At 41.1% G+C, this 21,878-nt stretch overlaps 1 protein-coding gene across 6 annotated transcripts; it reads right to left on the bottom strand.

Moving 5' to 3' along the window:
• Positions 1 to 1,219: 1,219 nt before the first annotated feature.
• On the bottom strand, positions 1,220 to 10,349 carry CDKN1A (cyclin dependent kinase inhibitor 1A). 6 transcript variants are annotated; one of them, XM_083357499.1, is made up of 3 exons: positions 9,265 to 9,276; positions 3,788 to 4,195; positions 1,220 to 3,064 (listed from the first exon to the last, which is right to left on the bottom strand). In XM_083357499.1, the coding sequence occupies exons 2-3, from the start codon at positions 4,185 to 4,187 to the stop codon at positions 3,015 to 3,017; spliced, it is 450 nt and encodes a 149-aa protein (XP_083213625.1). In that variant the 5' UTR covers positions 4,188 to 4,195; positions 9,265 to 9,276; the 3' UTR covers positions 1,220 to 3,014. The 6 variants fall into 6 exon arrangements, with proteins under 6 accessions (XP_083213625.1, XP_083213623.1, XP_083213620.1 ...); XM_083357497.1 differs by lacking the exon at positions 9,265 to 9,276 and adding an exon at positions 7,505 to 7,523; XM_083357496.1 differs by lacking the exon at positions 9,265 to 9,276 and adding an exon at positions 10,287 to 10,349 and having other exon boundaries at positions 1,221 to 3,064.
• Between the last annotated feature and the right edge of the window lie 11,529 nt (positions 10,350 to 21,878).

Raw genomic sequence — 21,878 nt, 5'->3', positions numbered from 1 at the left:
TTCAATATTGTATAATATAAAAATATACAATATGGAACATAAAGTATTTATGCAAAGGTGCAGTCATGAATTTCTATGTTGGAGGAGTTTGTCTGAATCAAAGCTAGTCTGAGATGGCAGCCAAGAACATTTTTTTTTGTTCAGGTTAATTGCTTTCTTCCTAATAATAGCTGTGTAATAACCTGCTTCCCTTTCTGTCACATTGTTGATTGTAAATGCACATTGATTAGCTGTTGTTTAAAGGGACATTTTAACAAGCAATGATTCCTTTGAACCAGTGTGTGCATTGCTTATCTCATGTGAAGTTAAGGTTTAGGCACAAGATGTCACAATCAAAAAGTTGGTCTGCATAGAAGCTATAAAATGGAATTGCACCCTAATAACATCCTACAAAATTCAAAATTCAGCTGTATTGAGTTGATCATTCTAAAGGATCAACATAATTACAGACCCAAGGTCCTGGTTTTTTAACTTAATTCATAGTTTATGTGAGAAAAGCTCTTCAAATATTGTAACTATGGACTTTTGTATTTTATTCTGTAATCCCTAGACTGTCTTATCAAGAACACATTGTGCATTAACTTTTTCGAAGCAGGATTTGCTAAGTGTTTCTAGATAATGCCATGAAAGATAAGGAAATATCTCTCTCTCTCTCTCTCTCTCTCTCTCTCTCTCTCTCTCTCTCTCTCTCTCTCTCTCTCTCTCTCTCTCTCTCTCTCTCTTAAGACTACTTGTATAGGAAGCAATCAACTGTAGTCCAATTTCTTATACTTTCCCCAATATCACTTTTTCCTAGGTTCACACAATGTGCTAATTATAACTGATTGTTTTGGCTTAATGTAGGTATCTCAGCCACTGTAATTAATGGTTCAGTGTATTTATGTAAATTCAGATAATGGTGACTTATTCAATAAAACACAATTAAGCAAACCATACTAATCTATTAAAATATAACAATGGAAGAGGCTATGCTTGATACAATGGCTGTTTGCATACCGCACTTATCCATGGTTAACTGAATCATGATTTATTCACTGAAATGTCAGGTTAAAAGAAGATTGGCTGGTCTGTAATTCAGTGGGTTGTTCCACTGAATTTTTACCCTGTAATGATCTTCTTTTGTAAAGTCCTTTACCCTATAAAACTACTACTATTTTTAAAGGCCCATCAAATGTCATCCCTGGACAAAGCATCCATATGCTCAATTCTGATGAAGCACGCAAGAAATTCACATCAGGCAAAGTGTTGTTCCATTATGAAGTGGCTTTATTTTACTCTCAGACTTAGTCAGTTCAGCAGCATTATATTCACAACTGGATTAATGCTCAATAATCCCAGCATAATCCTGAATGTAAAAGTGCAACTGTCAAAGTGGCCAAATGTGTCTATAGAAATTCTAACAAAAAAATTCAGAAGACCCTAAGGAAATTTATTATATAAAAAGTGCCTGAAGCTGTTTTTCTGATAGATTGGCCCTTGTGCAGATGGCACGAACCAACATGAATCTCCAAATTCAATCAAGAAGCTTTTCTTTCATGGTTAAAACTACAGATGACCCGATAAAAGAAGCAATTTCCTAAAAAAAAAAAACAAAATGTTACACTATTGTAACAAAATTTTGAAAAGGGACCCTTGTCCCTAACCTATTACAAGATGGCAATAAAGATTATAATAAGGCCTGCACTTTTGATTATAATAGTATACTGTACCCAGGATTAAGATTTGGATATTTGATATGAAAGTGCAACAGCAAGTATTTATAATAGCCCCAAATTCCAAGCAAGAAGTAATCTGTAAATTAGATTATCTCATACTAATTTAAGTGATACAATTACCAGTTTGGCAATGCCTCTTACATAAAGTCTATAGGAATTACAGAAAGCAAGTCTGGGCCAAGTCCTTATATCAGCTTCTATCACAAATTTGCTGTAACAGTGAAATAAGGCAACGGAAAGTCAAAGATTATACTACATCCACCCTTGCTAGCACACACCATTTCCCCTCACTAATCACTACAATGCTACATAATTACAAACTGAACAATCTGCAGATTCAATAGCTAATTATCCTGGCAAAGAACATATTGTATGGAAGGAGCAAGTAAGACAGTAGTGAAATATGCTCAGTTTTATGATTATACCTGTCTCTCACACTAATATTATGTGTTGCATCTTCTGTCTTTTATATTATAGAGAGGCAGTTATATCATATATTTCTGTACAGTTATATAACAAAAGAACATATAAATTACCCAGAAAAAAAACTGATAAAGGCTACAATGTTTACAATATTTCCAACCCTACCCTCTTCACAGCAGTAAGTGCTATGGTTTGATGTACATTTGCACCCACCATAACCATAGATTCTTCATCTTTAAGAAAATCCCTTACCAGCCTGAAAAAACCCCAATCCTTTCTTTTCCCTCACAATACTTGTTTAAATATAATGGAGTAAAAAGATGTAGGAAGATCACAAGTCTAAGATATTATCCTATACTTCTATTGATTCCTAGATCGGCACCCGCATATAGTGAAAACATATCAAGCTTTTCCTGAGGCCCATAAAAGATGGAAAGTAGGTGACACATAAAACACATCTCTGCAGCTAGCAGAACTTATGTTGGCCCTTTCTTGTGTCCATCAAACTGGCCCCTACATACTTGGCCCTTTAGATATGATCCCTCGTGCTGCAACTTATATATGGTATATTTAAAGATAAGATTTTACAATATTTCATTGCACATAAGGCTCCAGTGCTACCAATGATTTAAAAAAACACTATATCCTTCTGAAGTGTTATACTAGTCCACTAAAACAGTTTACATAAAATAACAGATCTCTGGATCTTCAGAGAAGGAATTATAATGCTGATTAGCTGGTCCTTCAAAATAGCCATCCTGCATGAGTTCACTGGGTGGGGTACCCAAGTAGGTCATTCCAGCAAATAATAATAAAGACAGATCAAGATCTTCAGCCAACAGACTACATGGATGTATTTTGCTTGCAGTGTTGTTATCATGGCTTTGACTTATAAGGGATAGTTCTTCGCTTTGAACCATAAAAGTCTAGAAAAGATGAGAAAAACAAATTAACGTTTTTTACTAAAAGGGATAAGAACAAGTGACCAAATGGGATTCAAGCATGTCAATAAGTCTGCTCACAGATTTTAGTACAAACATCAGCCAACAAGGCCTTGCATCTCCAGAACTGTCATAGTTTTGATAAACCTTAATACTGCAGTGTTTGTTGGTGTATTAGGGCATATGCTCAGGAAATACATCAGAAATAATGATTTTATCACTAAATGCCAGCTTTTGTTTCCTTTTCCTTTTCTGTTGTCAATAGAAGACATGCAACCTGATAAATATGACTAGGCAGAATAAATACTCCATCTATAATCTTACGTATTTTTAAACCAAATAGATAAATTGCTTCAATAGGGTGTCTTTACACACATATTTGCTATGTCTCCAATTAAAAATGAATTTACTTGCACAGTTCCCAATGATGAACACTAAATTTGTTAAAGATTATACACGCACGCACACACACAGAGACATACCACACTATCCTGAACAAAATCTGTGGCCATTAAGTATCTTCCATAAGTTAAGTCAAGGCACAAATGCCCAACTTTAAACCTTAAGCTTTTGAACTCAAATTGTGAGGGGTTTTTTTTTAAAAAAGGGATTTGGGTTTTATAAAATTTCATTTCAGTTCCACTTCTGGATATTAACAACTTCTATATAACTTAATACAAAGAACCAATAGAGCTGCCCCATTCTTACCTTTGATGCTTGTCTGCTTTCTTTTCAAACATCTGGGGGACTCAGCCTTACAAGCTTCAAGGCCCATTTGCACTTGTCTCTCTGTCTTTGTGTGCCTCTTGAAGAGTGCTGATGAACTCCGGCTCTTTTCCCCTGTACAGCTGTTCTCCTTTGTATGGCCCAAGAGATCCGGAGATGGCAGCATATTTAGATGAGAGACCTTTTCCCATTTGTAATTGCCTTCCAGAGGGGTTTCTGTTTCAAAGTCAAAGTTCCACTTTCGCTGGGCTTCTTCCAGCTGGACCTTCATCAAGGACTGAAAGTCCTTCTGGAGCTGTTCATGATCAACTGGTCCAAAGAGATTTCTGCATAGTTTCCTACTGCAGGAAGGTTGAAGGATTTTACTCTCAGAAAGAGGCATGTTTCCTACTGGGAGAAAGATAAGGAACATTTCTTAAAAAGGAGAGGTCACTTTTTACCTCCAAGCCAGTAGAAATTTTAAAAAAAACCAGTAAATAAATTTCCTTGAAAAGCCTATCAGGGTAACATTAATCATTTTGATTCAAATTACTGGAATTTGACAAAAATAGCATGATTTAATCTAATTCAGGGGTGTCAAACTGCCAGCCTGCGGGCCGGAGCATCACGGAGAAACCACGCCCATCCCATTTTCGGCAATGGGAAAAAGGTCCGATACGTCGCGCAACATCACGTGACGTCGCGAGTTTGACATGCCTGATCTAATTTATTAAAGAACTGCAATATGTCTCAAAAGAGATAATACTGAGCATCATTGTATCTAGTGACACCAGCTAAGTGTGACAGAGCTCATAATAAAATGTCATTAGAAACCTTAGTCGGAAAACAAGTTTGGATGAGTGGGACACTTTCATAATCTGGATACAAACCGTATCTCTAATAGAACTGAACCATATAGAATTGTACTTATGAGATTTTCAGGGACATAGTTTACCAAGAGTTCACCCTGAGAAAGAAGCATGTCAGGGAATATTTGAAGAATTAAAAGTTTCTTTGGAGTAACTATTACCAGCTCCCAAGTAGATGCTCTTTGCCCTATACATGCCAGTATTGTTCTTCCTATTTAAACAGTTCTGAACACAGAAAAGTATTGCCCAATAGTTATAAGTAATGAAATGCTTCTAGTCCAAGGAGAATTAAAGCATTTGCACAACCCAAATGTTAACATTGTTGTCTCATGTAACCTTTTTCTTACTAGAACAGTGTCACTGGGCACCAACAAAGGCAGGTGCTATGCAAAAGAAAGCCCTACATTTAAGATACAGCATTTTGCACCATGCAGAGTTTGCAGATAGCCTATGAAAGTGGAAATTTCCATTGTGAGATATCTACTGTTTATACATCCTCACCATTCAGATAGGCCTAATGTTTTGTTTCAGAATTTCTGCTGATTTTTTTTGTATTTATTCTCTCTAAAAGGCACTTCATACAGGACTCAATTATTTCACCCACTCATATTCTGAAGTACTGTTAAAATAGAGATTAGAACAGCAGCAAATCTCTCTCTCTCTCTCTCTCTCTCTGTGTGTGCGTGTGTGTAATCAAATAGGGTGAGACAACAGAAACAGGGGCACAATATAAGCATATAAAGGACTGCATTGTGATCCTGTGTCTGCCATCTTGCCATTTTTATCTTCCTCTTTGGACTGGATTAGTGTGGAATAATAACCTCTGACTCCCCATATTTAAAAAATAGAAAAGATGTATAAAAGATATAATTTAACATATCCATTCTACATTTGTCATAGCATCATCATAGCATGAAATGCAGTACAACACAATAAAGTTCCTAACTATTAGCGGAATAGTACTTCTCCATCCATATCTTTTTAACATTAACAACGCCAAAGTCCAAGTCTGTGGTTATGCAACACGGATCATCCAATTTCTGTATATGTTACAATTCTTCTGGCCATAATGGAGTTTGCATTAATTACTTCAGTGTATTTGATAAATAAAGAGCTACAGTTTGGTATCTTCTCATTACCTCCCCTCCATTCACAAGGCTCATCACAAGGCAAGCAACTAAGACTTATATTCTGTATCCATCCAATAAGGCCATCCTGCATTGATGCCATTTTTTCAGTTATGAATTCCATTAATGAAGAGCAGATTACTAGAGAATCTCCAAGCATGACTTCTGGCTAGTGTATAAATTGAAGACCCATTTTACTCTTTGACTTGCCACCTTTATTTGAATATATATACAGTACATCTTTCCACACAGAAGCTCTGGGTCAAAACCACAACTGAACTACGATGCCCATGTCTCTGTTATGTTTGGTCAGTGCTTCCCCAAATAGTCCTCACATCTGCATTGCTCTGCATGCTGATGTTGCTAAAGAAGAGGCAGAGAGATTAAAAATAGTAGCAGCCTTCACATACCCATTACACACAGCTATGCCACATGACATCACTCAGAGCTTTAGTCACATCAGGGCAAGTCCAGGCAGGTTTGTAACTGCGAAGGACAGGACCCAGCTTGATCAGTTTTTAACTCACCACTTCAAGTCACTAAAACAGGACGCTTAGCAGATAGATATTTGCAGTTCTCAGCCATTTACCCCATAAATATTAACTCTGAACTGAGTTTCTTTATTCTTATTCTTTCACTGGAACCAGATTCCAATGAAATGGCAAGTGTGTATGGCTGTGGAATTCTGAAAGTTGAAGTCCAAACATTTTAAAATTGTTGAAGTTGAGAAACATTGGCCTAGAAGACAGACAAGCTTGTGGACTATTGACATGCTTCAAAAAGAGTGAGGGCACAATCAACTGTAACAACATCTGTCTTACAACAGTGCTTGCATCTCAACTGAGTTAAGGGCAATCCACATAGCACATATATGGATTCCAGATCACAAATACGTGTAGATCAAAGTGTGGGGGCGGGGAAGGTATCATTAAAATATATTATACCATCATATGCTTTCAATATATAACCAAAACAACACTGGGCAAGTTTTTGGATGGTTTCTCTTTTGAGAAAAGAGACTTGTTTGTGCCTTCATGATCCCAGCCACAATGGGTTATAGTGTAATGTGTCCCTCGAACCCATCTATTTACTGATTCAGTAATAACTAAGTGCAAACACAGCACACACAATTGTTCTTTGGATTTGTTCACACATTGTCATTCCCTATGAATTTTCACCCGTAGTTCCACGACAATGGTTTGGTTCCCATCATACCTCAAGCCATTAACTGTGGTTACAGACCATAACGGTGGAATTCACATAGCATGCTAAAACCACAAAGGCAACCGCATTACAATTTGCACCGTGAATCCAGCCTTACTGCCTGTCACGCAACTGCCAAAACTCATATTTCACTTTTTTTTTAATTCCATTTATATCCCGCCCTTCTCCAAAGACTCAGGGCGGCTTACAAGCTTAGCAGTAGCCTTCATTCTATGTACATGCCTGCTTGTTAGGGCTTTCACACGCACTTGGCTACTAGTAGTCCAACTAGCTCAGTACCTATCGAAAGGGATTGCTCTGGAATCTTTACTGCTAACTTCCACCAATGCTTTCCAGAAACGTTGGATGACGACTCCCATACTCTCCTGCAAGCGTTAACTTTGGCTGCTCTTAAGTTATCAGAAAATCATTTGCCACCTCTATATAAGGGGAGAGGGATCCTTTGTAAGGTTTAACAGATAATAGCGCCTACTGGCGGAAGAAAATGAAATACAGCATACGTTGCCGTCTCAATCGCAGCACAAATTTAGGCTCTTGTTTACCCTGCGAGCTTGAATTTTAGTCGGTCTTTGCAAGCGCCAGCCAATCAAAATTTAGGTCACCATTGTTGAAACAGTAGCTATCCTCCCTCCCTCCCCCTCCCCCTCCCTCCCCTCCCCTCCCCGCAGTTTAGCGAGTCGTCCGGCGGCTGCCAAAGTTTCGGCCGCGCGATTGCCTGCTTTATTTCCAGGCTGGAAATCGCCCGTCTCGTCGGCTTGTTTTCTCTCAACAGACCCTTCCAACTTCGGCCCTCGGGGGAAGCCGTGCGAGACGCTCCCGGAGCTCGCCCGAGGGATTACGTCATCTGGTACCACGGCAAAGCCGCGTCACGTGCCGCGTTGGAAGTTGCGAAATCGCCCTTGCCACACAGACCCGACAGGATTGCTGCCAGGAAATGGGAAACGTGCGCCGAATTTACTACGGCTCCGCCTCTCTTTCCTTCCCACGCATATTGCCCCCCTCAGCTTGGGGGGCTTTTTACGGTTCTGAACTTCGCCCGACCCACCACCGCCGCCTTTGTGTTTAAGAGCAGCAAAGGAATGAGAAAAACGCCAGGGCGCGAGCCAGCGCACACGAACTGGTCTCTTTGGGGTTTAAAGCCTCGGGTCTCCTTCAAGCTGGTCTTGGGGTGCTTCTTTCCTCACCTCACGCACCCCGCCCGCCCGTCCCCTCCTTTAGTAGGGGGAGGAAGGCAAAGGAAGACGAGGATGCCACAGCTGCTGGAAGACGCGAAGTAATAAAAATTCGGACCAGTAAACAAAAAACCAGCCTCCGTCTAGCCCAGGGGTCTTCAAACTTGGCCCTTTTATGACTTGTGGACTTCAACTCCCAGAATTCCTCAGCCAGCTTTGCTGGCTGAGGAATTCTGGGAGTTGAAGTCCACAAGTCATAAAAGGGCCAAGTTTGAAGACCCCTGGGCTAGCCGCTTTCCTGCCACCGCCTCCGGCGCGTGCCCGAGTTTGCGCGCGACTCTTCACAAAAAAAAAAAAACACCAAAAAAAAAAACAACCCCAACAGCGTAAGCGGGCCGATTCTCCAAACAGAGCAAGAACAAAAATAAAACTCCGTTTGGGAACAAGGAGTTCCCAACTGAGACACAAGAACATCGGCGGGGCTGGGCGGAGAGTCGGAAGAACTCGTGCGTCTCCATGGCCCACCCCTCCCAGTGACACGGGCTATTTCTGCTCACAGAAGCCGAGGAGACCTTAGGAAGGGCGCCCGGGGGGGGGGGAGGGGGAGGCTGTCTCACTCGCCAGGAAGGCGGTTATATATCCCTATCGAACGAGGCGTTTTCCAAACGTCCCCCAAAAACTGACAGGGCTGGGCCTTTATACGTCTCTTACATCAGCCCCAGAGAGTGACTGTCACTGAATCACTCACGGCCGCCGCCTGACTCTCCCCACCCTCTCGCAAGCGGCAGCCGCCGCCGCCGCCTCCACGCCAGGGCATGCCCTGACAGACTCCTTTCCTAGGCAAAACTGGAGTGCAGCTACCCAAGAGCACCCCTTTTGGTAAGGCGGGAGAAAGGAGCTCTTCAAGCTCCTCTTGCAGGACTCGGCGACGGCTGCGGGCATCACCGCTACCCTATTAGACACGCACGCACCCGGTTCTCCGAAGAGCGCACAAATCAGTTTCGCCCTCCGGGAAAGAGAAAGTCTTCCTGGCAGAAGCCTTCATCTCCTGTTTCGCCGCCTCCCTCCCTCCGATTATCAGACCAAACCTGCTACTTCTCCTTTTGCTGCGACGTTTTAATTTTGCTGTGTGTAAAAGAGAGAGACAGAGACAGAGACAGAGAGAGAGAGAGAGAGAGAGAGAGAGAGAGAGAGAGAGAGAGAGAGAGAGAGAGAGAGAGAGAGAGAGAGAGAGAGAGAGAGAGAGAGAGAGAGAGAGAGAGAGAGAGAGAGAACGAATAAATTGTACCTAAAGGCACGAACATCGCAACCCCGTTTCTCCTCCGTACCGCCGTCTTAAAATTAGCCTTTCGGGAATCTGAGGGCAAATCGACCACATTCGGCGATAGCTCATCAGAGAGGCTGAAGAACTTGGGGTTAAGAAGCCTCCAGCTGACGCTCTCACTTCCAAACGAGACTAATCTCATTTGGCGATTATCTCCTCCTGGGAGCAAGGAGGAAAAATGCGAAAAGCAACCCCACCATCCACCTAACGAGTAGCGAGAGGTGGTGGAAAGAACAGGTGGAAGGACGAGACCGTCTCTACGGGAATGCAGAATCTAATAAAACCGGGATCAAAAGGGCGGGGAAGGCAGAGAATCACTACAGCTACTCGATTCAGGTTCCCTCGGTCCGCCGATCTTCCTTCCCTCGCCAGACGACGTTCCGTTTCATATTCCAAAACTATAACCAGGGGATTGGATAAGCAGCCCATCGTAAGAGGCCGTGATGCTCCATCGAGAGTCTCTTAATCCAGAAGGGAAAAAGTAGCAAATTCCAAAAGAAAGGAACATAATCCCAGCCCGAAACGTGCCCCCTCCCACACACACAAAAAAAAACAAAAAACAAAACCCTGGCAGTACCTGCACGCGTCTGGAATTGCATAAACAGCTCTCCCAGTCCAGGTAGGGAGATAAATAGAACTTGGATATTCCTATAAAACGGGACCATCTATTCATAAATGCATCCGAACAACCCGCCCATGCAACACTGATGATAGCCCAGCACCCTCCCTACAGACAGACAGACAGACAGACAGACGGGGAAAATGTAGGTTAGACGCAACGCTCACCTCCCTTAGCCGCTCAAGGAAAAGCGCCCTCTGGTCCGCAATTCTGAGCTCCGCCGCTTCTGCAAGACTACATAAAGCCCGCAGAAGCCCGCCTCGTCAAGAGGCGGAGTTTCGCCGCTTTTCTCCCTCCTAGGAATTTCCGAAGGTCCGCCTTGCTAAGTGAGCTAGCTTGCTTCGTTCGCATCGTTCGCGCTCTCACGCAGTGGCCCTGGGAAGGAATCGGACTCGTCCACACGAGACGTGAGAGGTAGCTCAATGAACTCGTCCAGGGTTCATTTCAGTCTCACAGAGAAGTACGGCCTCCGACTAATTTTAAATTCAAGTAGCTCTGTGATTCGATGGGGCCTTTCAGGCTTTCTGTTCCCTATCAACAATATTCACAGCTGATTCAAACAGCCTGAGAGAGGAAATTATGACCAAATTTATTTCAAGGATGAATAAGGAGAATAGCCTTCCACAGCAACCTCGGCTCTTTTATGACTCATGGACTTCAACTCCCAGAATTCCTGAGGCAGCATAGCTGACTCAGGAATTCTGGGAGTTGAAGTCCATGAGTCATAAAAGAGCCGAGGTTGCCTACCCTAGGTCTAGTGCCTTCCTCTTCTACAGGACTACAGTACAATTCCCTGTGAGCATCGCCCAAAAGTGCAGTTTGCAAAGCTGATTCAGACTGTCTTCATGTGTACTGTTTGACAAGTAGAACTACAGCAAAGGAATCACATGCATCCTGCAGGTCAAATTTCTGCTTGGCAAGATACCACATTCAGAAAAGTAATCCTCATTCAGAAACCCACCCCTTCTCAAAATGCAGGAAAAAACAGACAGTGAGGATAGCTTAGTCCTGAAGGCAGTGCTGGATTTAGGAAAAAACTAAGCAACCTACATTCTAAGGGCTCACAATCCATGGGGCCTCACAAAATTTCAGAATATCAGTTTTCTGATTTTGCAAACAAATTTGTTATTGCTTATATTGATAAATTGAAACTCAGCATTAAGAAAACCAAAGTCATGGCATACGGCCCTCTCAATTCCTGGCAAATAGATGGGGAAGAAATGGAGGTAGTGACAGATTTTATTTTCCTGGACTCCAAGATCACCGCAGATGGGGACTGCAGCCAAGAAATTAAAAGACGCTTGCTCCTCGGGAGGAAAGCCATGGCAAATCTAGACAGCACACTAAAAAGCAGAGATATCACCCTGCCAACAAAAGTACGTATAGTCAAGGCCATGGTTTTCCCAGTTGTAATGTATGGCTGTGAATGTTGGACCATAAGAAAGGCTGAGCGCCAAAGAATTGAGGCCTTTGAACTATGGTGCTGGAGACGACTCCTGCGAGTCCCTTGGACTGCAAGGCGATCAAACCGGTCAGTCCTAGAGGAGATCAACCCTGAGTGCTCTTTAGAAGGCCAGATCCTGAAGTTGAAACTTAAATACTTTGGCCACCTAATGAGAAGGAAGGACTCACTGGAGAAGAGCCTAATGCTGGGAAAGATTGAGGGCAATAGGCGTGAGCTTAATTGGACTCCAGAAGATGGTAGAGGACATGAAGGCCTGGAGAAATGTTGTCCATGGGGTCGCGATGGGTGGGACACGACTTCACAACTAACAACATATTGATAAAGTTGATCCTAATTGTCAGCATTTTGTATATATGTTCATGTGTCTTAAAATTGTTTAAAAATACTAAAAGTACTAAAATTATATTTAAGCTGGCCAGAGAATTCTGCGAGTTGAAATTCAGATGTCTTAAAGTTGTCAAGGTTGGACATCCCTGCACTATTGTGTTTCCCCAAAAATAAGACGGCCTTTTTTTAATTTTTTTGCACCAAAAATATGCATTAGGGCTTATTTTCGGGAAAACATGGTATCAGGGTGATCATCCTGGCCTGGTGCCCAACCTCGGCACACGCACAAGAGGTGAAGAGCCCACATTGGCCAATGGTATCCAGAGCAGCCCACTGGCCCCTTGGCACACTGCAGGTAAGTCTGAGAGGGGAGGCAGAGACGGGAGGAGGGGAAAGGCAGGTGATTCCGACATGCTGCAGCTGCCTGGCTTGCAGGAAGCTGGCACAGTTGCAGCAGCAGCAGGTGGAGGCAGAGGCATGGGGGGGGAGGCAGGCAACCTGGATGTGCTGCGCAGTTGCCTGACTCAGGTGCCGCACAGGACGTCCAAATCGCCTGCCTCCCCTCCCTGTCTATCCATGCTTGGATTTACCTGCGCTGCGCTGGCTGTGGCTACTGCCAGCTCGCCGCCTCCTGTGCTGACCATGCCCACCCCCCCGGGCTTATTTTTGGGGTGGGGTTTATATTAGCACCCCAAAACAATATCAGGCTAGGGCTTATTTTCTGGGTGGTCTTATTTTCGTGGAAACACAGCAGTATCGCTCCCTTCCCTCTAATACAGAAATAACTAACAATTTGTGGCCCTTTTCCACTCATCTGAAGTCAGTGGCCTGATGTCTTTTTAGAGTGTACTCAGTTTCTGCAAGGATTTAATAAACTATTATGGTTTCCAATATATACAATCTCTGAACTAATTGTTAAGAGCCTGTGCACTGAAAAAGATATTACTTACATTCACAATCTGTATTTGGAAAATCAAAATTACCTGAACCTGTTTATTTTTCCCCCCATTCATTTTGGAACAGTAAGATTATTAGGTCTCTTTAAGTTCGGATCCTAAGAAGTGATGTGAAGAAGGCCTTGGTATGTGAGCGGAGCCTTTTAAAGCAAAATACGGAGCTGAAAATCTTCATGATTTGTTTAAATTAAAATACTGTTTTGATAAAATTATCTCAAAATTATTACCATTATTCTCATGTTTTATTTACCTGAGGATTAACTTCAGCTTTTCACTGTAAATGCAGACTTGTGCACATGTATCACATCTGCGGGAGCTGCATTGGTTGCCATTTTGCTTCCAAGTGCAAATCAATGTGTCACCTTTAAAGCCCTTCATGACTTGGGATCAGGGACTTGAACCCAGGAACCATCTCTTGCCGGTCACATCCACCACACCCACTAGAGTGAGGAGGCAAGGAATGTTGCAGGTCCTGTCCCCTAAGGAGATACATCTGGCAGGGCCCAGAAGATGAGCCATCTCCGTGGCAGCTTCCTCCCTCTGCAACCTCATCCCTCCAGAAATTAGACTAGCCCCCATCCTGACACTTTTTTGGAAGGCCCTGAAGACGTGATACTGCCAGTGGGCCTGGGGAACCCAAAGCGGGATGGAGCCTGTTAAATGGCTGGTATGTGTGTTGTCGTGGGATGGGGGTGAAGGGTTATTTTTTATTATTTTATTTCTTTTTTATTGTGTTTTTATTTTCTGTAAGCCATCTTGAGTCATCTGGGAGTAAGTAGGCAGCAATATAAATTTTTCAAATAAATAAAATGAATAGCAATAGCACTTAGACTTGTATATGGCTTCACAGTGCTTTACAGCCCCCTCTAAGCAGTTTACAGAGTCAACATATTGCCCCCAACAATCTGGTTCCTCGTTTTACTAACCTCGGAAGGATGGGAGGTTGAGTTAACCTTGACCCTTGTCAAGATTAGAGTAGAGTCAGCCAGCAATACTGCATTCTAACCACTGCACCACTACTGCACCATCGTGGCTAAATGAATGATCAGAATAAGCCTTCCCCACGCTCTGGTGTTCTCCAAATGTATTGCATTTCAGTTCCCATAGCCATTAAACCAACATTAAATTAAAATAAATGCCACCCATAGTCACTTGATAATGAGATGGATGGTAGTTAGAATGTAGTACTGCAGGCTACTGCTGCTGACTGCTGGCTGCCAGCAGTTCGACAGTTCAAGTCTCACCGGCTCAAGGTTGACTCAGCCTCCATCCTTCCCAGGCCTGTAAAATGAAGACCCAGATTGTTGGGGCCAATATGCTGACTCTGTAAACCACTTAGAGAGGGCTATAAAAGCACTGTGAAGCAGCATATATAAGTGCTATTGCTATATCTGGATCATCGATCTGGATCAACATCATATATCTGTTATATGACAATATTTTAAATACCTTGTCTCTGGCCAAAAGAATTTAGAAAAGACAAGATTTCCTCACTGCAACTATATAGGAGGAAAAAAATTATAACTCTGGAATATTCTCCTCATGTAGAAAATCCAAACTATAAATGGTTGAGTTTAGCAGCTATAGAAATTGAATACATGAGTAAAAATAAATATATGTGTTGAGTGCCGTACAAATATAGGGAAGTTGTCGCACCCTGGGTATTGCTGAGTGTCAGCTACCAGAATTGCTTACCTGTGGCTGTGATTTAATTAATTTAATTTAATTTTAATTCCATTTATATCCCGCCCTTCTCCGAAGACTCAGGGCGGCTTACAAGCTTAGCAGTAGCCTTCATTCTATGTATATGCCTACTTATTAGGGCTTTCACCCACACCCCAGCGGCATTATTACAAAGTCAGCTTAATTGCCCCCAACCATCTGGGTCCTCATTTTACCTACCTGGGAAGGATGGAAGGCTGAGTCAACCTTGAGCCTGGTGGGATGCGAACCTGCACTAATTGCAGGCAGCTGGTGTTACTTAGGGAGGCATTAGCCCACTGCTCCACCAAGGCTCATTGATGGTGATGGTTCAGGATGCTGGGAGTTGTCACTCAGCAACTTTTATTTATTTATTTATTTATTTATTTATTTATTTATTTATTTATTTATTTATTTAATTTTAATTCCATTTATATCCCGCCCTTCTCCAAAGACTCAGGGCGGCTTACAAGCTTAGCAGTAGAGAGAGCAAGCAGTAGAGAGAGCAAGCTTAGCAGTAGAGAGAGTTATAGTTTCCCTACTCAGATATAATAAATGCTTACTGTATTATGATCTTCAAAAACTAATTACAGTTGGGACAGCATAAAATCTCTTAGAAAAAAAATCTGCATGGGAAGAGGGAGTAGCAGCAGAATATATCACTCATCGAAAATCAGTGAATTTTTAAAAGACGCAGGCTCCATGAACTCGTAGTATTTCAATACAAAACAAAAGTGAAGTAAACAGCCAGTTGTTTCGAAAATTCACTTCTACATAAAAAATGGTAAATGTCCTCTTCCGGCATTCACTGAATAAGCTGATTTCAAATTGCTGTATTTTAGCAAAGAACATGTTTGGGCATGAGAGACTGAAGAGGCTGCATCCTAACTATATTTACTATTTCTGAACCAATAAACATTTATTCAGAAGAAGAGTACTTTTTCAAAATGTTTAGTTTATTCAAAAAAGGTTAAAATACAAAACACCCAAACATTAAAAAAAACCAAAAGAAAAAAATACAACAAAAGACATTTACAAAAAAGTGTCTTAAAAAAACTAACTAAAACTAACACATATATGCCTAATGTTCTCCCTAGTTGAATGCTGATTAGTATAATATAACAATATTATTTTCCCACCCTTTGCGAAACAGGCCAAACAAAAATTTCAAGCTGTTAAACTATTAAATCTACTTCCAAATTGTTAACCTGTCATCTATAATTTTGAAAAGGAGAAGAAGAGTACTGTGTAGTACATACAGTACTATATGGTGGTCACAATTGTTCTACATGAGCTGTATTTACTGTGTTGTGCTTTCATTCACCCTTTGCAACTGAAAAAGAACTAGATTTGATTCAAGCCTGATTTTCTTTATGATGATGATAACTTTATTGTCACTTTGAATGTACACCAATCGGCATACATCAAAATGACATTTCGTTGCATACAGCTCTCAAAGGGTCGCCACCTCCGATATATACTCCTTGTTCGTGGCCTGCTCAAATTTCACATTGTCCATTTTAGTCTCAAACCCTGATGGCTTACCTTTATTTCTGGAAGTGTGCCTGCATATTTACCAGCTGTTCAACTGATGCAGCAGCTTCTTCCCATCATTGCCTTTTTATTTCACTATATCTATCCCATTTCTTCCCATTATATATTTTGAGTTTTGTCATGTTTGTGACATGTCATTCTTCTTTGTGCCAGGCACTGGTTTTTTTTTCCTTCTTCTTCTTCTTTAGCTCAGACCCAATTTGGTGACCAACTTCTCCAGTTTGGCTGATGTAAGACCTCCCCCTGGCAAAGGGCCACATGTGAAAGATTCCCTTGTTATACCCAGTCTCTCTCACTCAGCTAAACAGAGCAGAGAAATTATGTTTACAAAAAAATAGAGTAGAGGGCCTGGGAAGGCATTAATTTCGTGCCAGAAACAGTTGTGACTGTGAGTTAGCAGCTCACTATGAATTACAAAAACAAAAACAGCACCTCTTTTCCATATGTTTTCAAATGATGCCAAAACAGTGGGAAACTCCTATAAGTGGAACAATAGCAGAAGCTGTTTTCTTTTTTAAATAGGATCACATGCCTTGTTACATTGATAGCCGTGAGCTAACAACAGAGTGTTCCAAAATGTGGAATTTATGCTACACCGAAAACTAGGCCATACGATAAGAACCAGATCAGTGTTGCTCATATTTCTTCTACATGTCCCATATTTTCTCTGCAGCTTTTATCACTACAGCAATGATTCCTAAACTAAGCCACTTTTCCTTCCCACCCCCACCCCCCCTCTCTCTGTATTGCACAAGGCAAAGAGGAAGAGGGCATAAATGCAAGGAGAGAGAGGATCTTACAGGACCCTATTACTATAATAAGCATGGAATCAGCAGGCACTCCCCATTAATTTATATTTCTCTGAAGAACACAAAATAGCGCTTATAAATGAGTCTGCCAACTTTGATTTATTCTCATGTTAACTTTACTTGATAGTTTAGCTTGAGAAATAGTGGCTGTATTTGCCTTAGTCAACTCCCTGGGATGGCAAGAGAGATATTAAAAAGGAGAAATATGTCCCAGACACTTTATCACGCTTCCTGATCCACTTGGCATGTTAAAAACTTGTTAAATTTAAATCTATAGAGCCAAATACTGTATGCCACAAAGCACAATACAGAATAACAGAGTGGAAAGGGACCTTCTAGTCCAACCTCCTGCTCAAGCAGAAGATCCTATACAATTCCAGACAAATGGCTGTCTAATCTTTTCTTTAAAACATCCAGTGATGGAACACCCACAGCTTCTGGAGGCAAGCCATTCCTTTGATTAATTGTTCTCACTGTCAGGAAATTTTTCCTTAGATCTAGATTGCATCAAAATGCCAACCATATAGCTTATAGCATTATGCTTACTTGCAAAAATGCCTTTCAACTTCGCAAGGGTCTCGCTGGCAAGGTAAAAAACATTCAGAGAACATAGTTTGCTAGTTCATAACTATTTTGGGACTGACCGTGCACATGTGGCAGCCACTATGTGTGAGGGCATCTAACCACAGCCTCAGTCTAACTGCTGGAAAGTTATTAGTTTTGCATAGCACATAAAACATAAACTAACCAGACAGGCTGGTTTGTAATTAGGTGATTCAGTAAATCATGTGAATGTCACCAGGGACTGGTCCAAGGGGACAGGGTGTATGATAAACCTGAACCCAGAATTCCCTTTTTCATGCTTTCTTCTTTTAAGAGCAGGTTGTCTTTAGGAGGTATCTCAGAAATGTCTGAAAGGGGTTCTGTTTTGCTAATGTTGGATTAGTCTCCCAGTTTGTAAATGCGTGAATTACTACAGCAAGTTATACAAGCACCTGTTTCTGAATATGTTCTGATACTGCCAGCCAAAGAAATCATTGTCAGGTGGTTGTAGATGTAAAGATGAAAAAGTAAAAATAAATGGTCTAAGAAATTCTGCTCCAGATTAAAGGCGAGTGAAATTGTTCTTGGAAGAGCAGAGACACAGAGAGAGAGAGAGTACAGAAGGACTCTGCATCAGTATTTCTCTCGCTTACAAGAGGGGCAGGCAACCTTTGATTAGATGTAGGCTGAACTCAACACTGCTAGGTGTGAAACTGAGGTCACAGGCAAAGTGTGTGGTGTTTTTTTATATATATAAGTGGTTGTGTTGTTTTTTTTGAGGTATAAGTGTATGGGATTTCATTCAACTTGGTAAAGCTTTTGTGGGAGCTGCACTATACTCTTAAGATGTTTCCTGTTCTGTACCAGCCTGCTACCGGCCCTGCAGAAAAGGCAGGGACAACCCCTTTTACAAGAAGGCAAGAGGCTGGAATTACGCCTGCCAAATTTATTACCACAAAAACAAACGGAACAAGACAAACCAAGAAACAGGAGCTTTAAGAAACATGAACTATCCAAGCGGTTGCCTTCAGCAAACCAGCCCTCCCACACATTCCCCTTATATAGAGTTCAGGACATGGCTTCTCTGTGCCTCCTTCCGAGGAGCCCCATTGCCTTCCTCTGTTTACTCCTAATTGACTGCCTCCTGCATCGGGTGTCCTTGAACAGGGCCAGCTGTGGGTCATCTTCATCCACACTGTCAGGCTCACACAGCTGGGTCTCCGTGGTGACCAAGTGGGAGGGGCCTGGCTGAGGGCTCTCATCAGCAAGATCTTCAACCCCCTCAGCAAGGTCTTCAACACCCCCCTCCTCCTCCTCTGAGTCGTCCGACCCAACTGCCGAACCCACAGGCTGACCCTGAATCACAACATTTCCTGCCTTAAAATAGTAAGAATAAGGCCCTTATTTTTCAGCAGTACAGGCAGGGGATGTCCACAGGATACAGTCAAATGTGTGACGATGGCAATTATGATACACATAAAAAATTGGCAGAGCTTCAATTGCACTGTTGTGGCTGTTATCTTGTGACATGTTTGACTATACCCTATGGACATCCCTGCTCCAGAGCCTTCATTAAAGAAACTCAGGGACCACAGACAGTCCTGGGGCCATAATTTGCCCAACAGGACAAAAAATAGGCTTTAGCTTCACAAGTGAAATTGGCAACAAAATGTTACCATTCAGGTTTCCAACCACTTCCTATCAATTTCTCTTTCATTTTGGTTTTCATTTCCCACTCCCAAAAGACAGAAAGACACATGTCAGGGTCACTAAGCAGGTTTGGCCTCATTGAGATACTTTGAATTCCCCTCTCTCTTTTTGTGGGTATTGGTTCTTCTGCAAACTTTGAGTTTCCCCAGCATAGACCTTTCATTTGACTATATTGGATAGGCTCCAGCACTGTTTATAAAGCTAAGACTTCTATAATTTTTAAGCCATAAATGTCATTTCCCCACCCACCCCATTCAGTTTATAGGTGAAAACAGCAATTGCTCTTTTTTATTATTATTCATAATGGTGTTCACTAACCAGTTACTGACTGGGTGACAAAAGAGTTCATAAGGGAAGAATATCTGTGTATTCCCTACACTTTTCCCTCCCTGCTGGGAACTCAATCTGAGTATAAAAGAACTGTTGTTATCTGTAAGACAGCTAGCAGCCAGCCAGATTTGGGGTTTTGTTCTTGTGACCTAGAACAAAGAAGTTAGAGCATATTGTCACACTTTTATTGTTGCCATGTGTTGAGAGGTCATTGCCCAATAATAAAAGGCTTTGCTTATTTCAGGCAGTACCAAATCCCTTTTTATTCATGTCAACTGAATGAGAGCAATATAGCTTATGTATAGCATTACCTTTGGTCAGCTGAAATTCCATATGTCTAGCCTCCAATGTAGGCCTATCAAATCCGGGCTGCAGTAATCTGGAATGACTGCAGCTTGGTATAGTAGTAATATAGAAAGCTCTCTTTGCTGTAGTCTAATGTAGTCTAATGGTCATTCAGATTTTTGCAGTCAGGTCTTCCTTAATCTGTTTAATCCTCAAGGAAGTTATTGTTGGGTATTGTGGGAATCTTCAGGAAACATTCAAAGACATGATTGTCTTTGAATGTGAGAAGTTTAATACTTTTGTTAGGATTTTCTTTATTACACGCCTTCATATAGGAAGCAAACAATCTACATAAAGCAAGAATTCCTCGAAAAGCAATCCATGTAGCTTCCACAAAGTCAACAGAGTTCCAATTAAAAATCTCATCTTCTTTAGCATTTTGTCTCTTCTAACCTCAAGCTGCAGTTTGTCACATAATCAGCCTCCAGGTACCAGTCTACATATTTCTACAAGTGAATATGAAAGTTCAGAGAACAACCCAGTCAATAATAACTGTTATGTGTTTCACACGATTCTAATATTATCTAGCCAAGATAGGTGTATCTAGAATGACAACATATTCTTCTCTTTTCTACTTCTAGTTCTATTTGTCTGCCCTTCTTCTGTTGTTTCCCTACTGTCTATTTTTAGGCTGATCTCTGGGGGAGGAGCCTGTCAAACCTGTATTTTGTAAAACACTACACACCTGAGTGGTGCTACATGAATAATAATTATTCTTTTATACTTTATACAGTTAAAAGGTTTAACTGTCCTATTTATACTATATTATACTGAGTAATTAAATATAAAACTTTGCAGCAGGTTAAACAAGTGGTTTTTTTTTAAAAAAAAACAACAACCAATATTATATCAGGATCAGCCTATTTTAATTCTTATACATTTATCATAAGAAAAATGAAAATGAAAGATTTAAAAGATGAAAACGAAAGATTTAAAAGACAGCCTTCCTGAAAACTAGAACTGATTTCACCATCAGTAATTATGTCATTCATTTTATTTAGCAAGGAAAAATTAAACGGAAATTCCAAACAACTCGTACCCAAAATGGACAAAGGCACACTCTACATTATGAATTTTTATTTCAAAAATTGTAGATTCATTGTAATCTGCTGTACTCCATGAAGATCTTTTATGACTATTAGAAACTGAAATTACATAATTTTACCTATCATCTATCCATCAAAAATATTTAAAGCTCAGTCTCTCTGCCCTTACAAGATTTAGCTGGTAAATTATTTCAGTCTTTCACTGACACTGCAATCTTGTCTTTCAGTTAAATCAGGGATTACAATTCACAGATGTCAAATTCATGCAGAATTCTGGAAATATATCCCAATAGATCTTGAGGATTAGAGATTGGAATGATTGATTTATGTTACCTAGAAGACAGTAGGAGCTTAAGTATCCAGGATTGTGTGATGTTGAACATATGTTGGGATAGAGAACTATCATGTTACCAGGGTTACAGCAGATGTTTTGCCTTGTGTAGGTTCCCCATAAAAATTGTTAATGAGTTTCTCTTGAATCATAATCTTGTTTATCTGTGACACAGCATTTTGTGTGAATCCAGGTAGCTATAGTTTATTCAATAAAACATGGATTGTCAGGATATGTAAAGCAGATCATAGACCACCAAATCATACATCATCAGGTGAATAATCTCTTCAGGGAGATGTGGTTGTGGAGTCTGTAAATGCCAGATCCTATCTTGTTCTCTCCATTTCCTCTACCAGACAGTCACCAAACTGCGAACAAAAAAGGATTCTCTCCTCATGCTGATTTTTCATATCTAATCATGATTTTTGCACTCTTAGGTTTTAATTTATTGCACTAAGATTTTTTTCCCATCTGTGGATAATGGTAACTCTGTGGTAATTTACACTTACTTTGTTGAAGGAATATCTACTATAAAGACTACAGTAATGAAAGGTGAAGTGATGTGCAAAATCTATTTGAAACAGGTGAAAATAGGTTGATATATTACACTGAGAAGAAAGCTATGTTGCACCTAACTGTTGT

Source organism: Vipera ursinii, assembly GCF_947247035.1.
Source record: "Vipera ursinii genome assembly, chromosome: 3".
In the NCBI taxonomy this organism is placed as follows: Eukaryota; Metazoa; Chordata; class Lepidosauria; order Squamata; family Viperidae; genus Vipera; species Vipera ursinii.
Note: the sequence above shows the minus strand (reverse complement) of the source record. Positions and strands in the feature narration are given on the sequence as shown.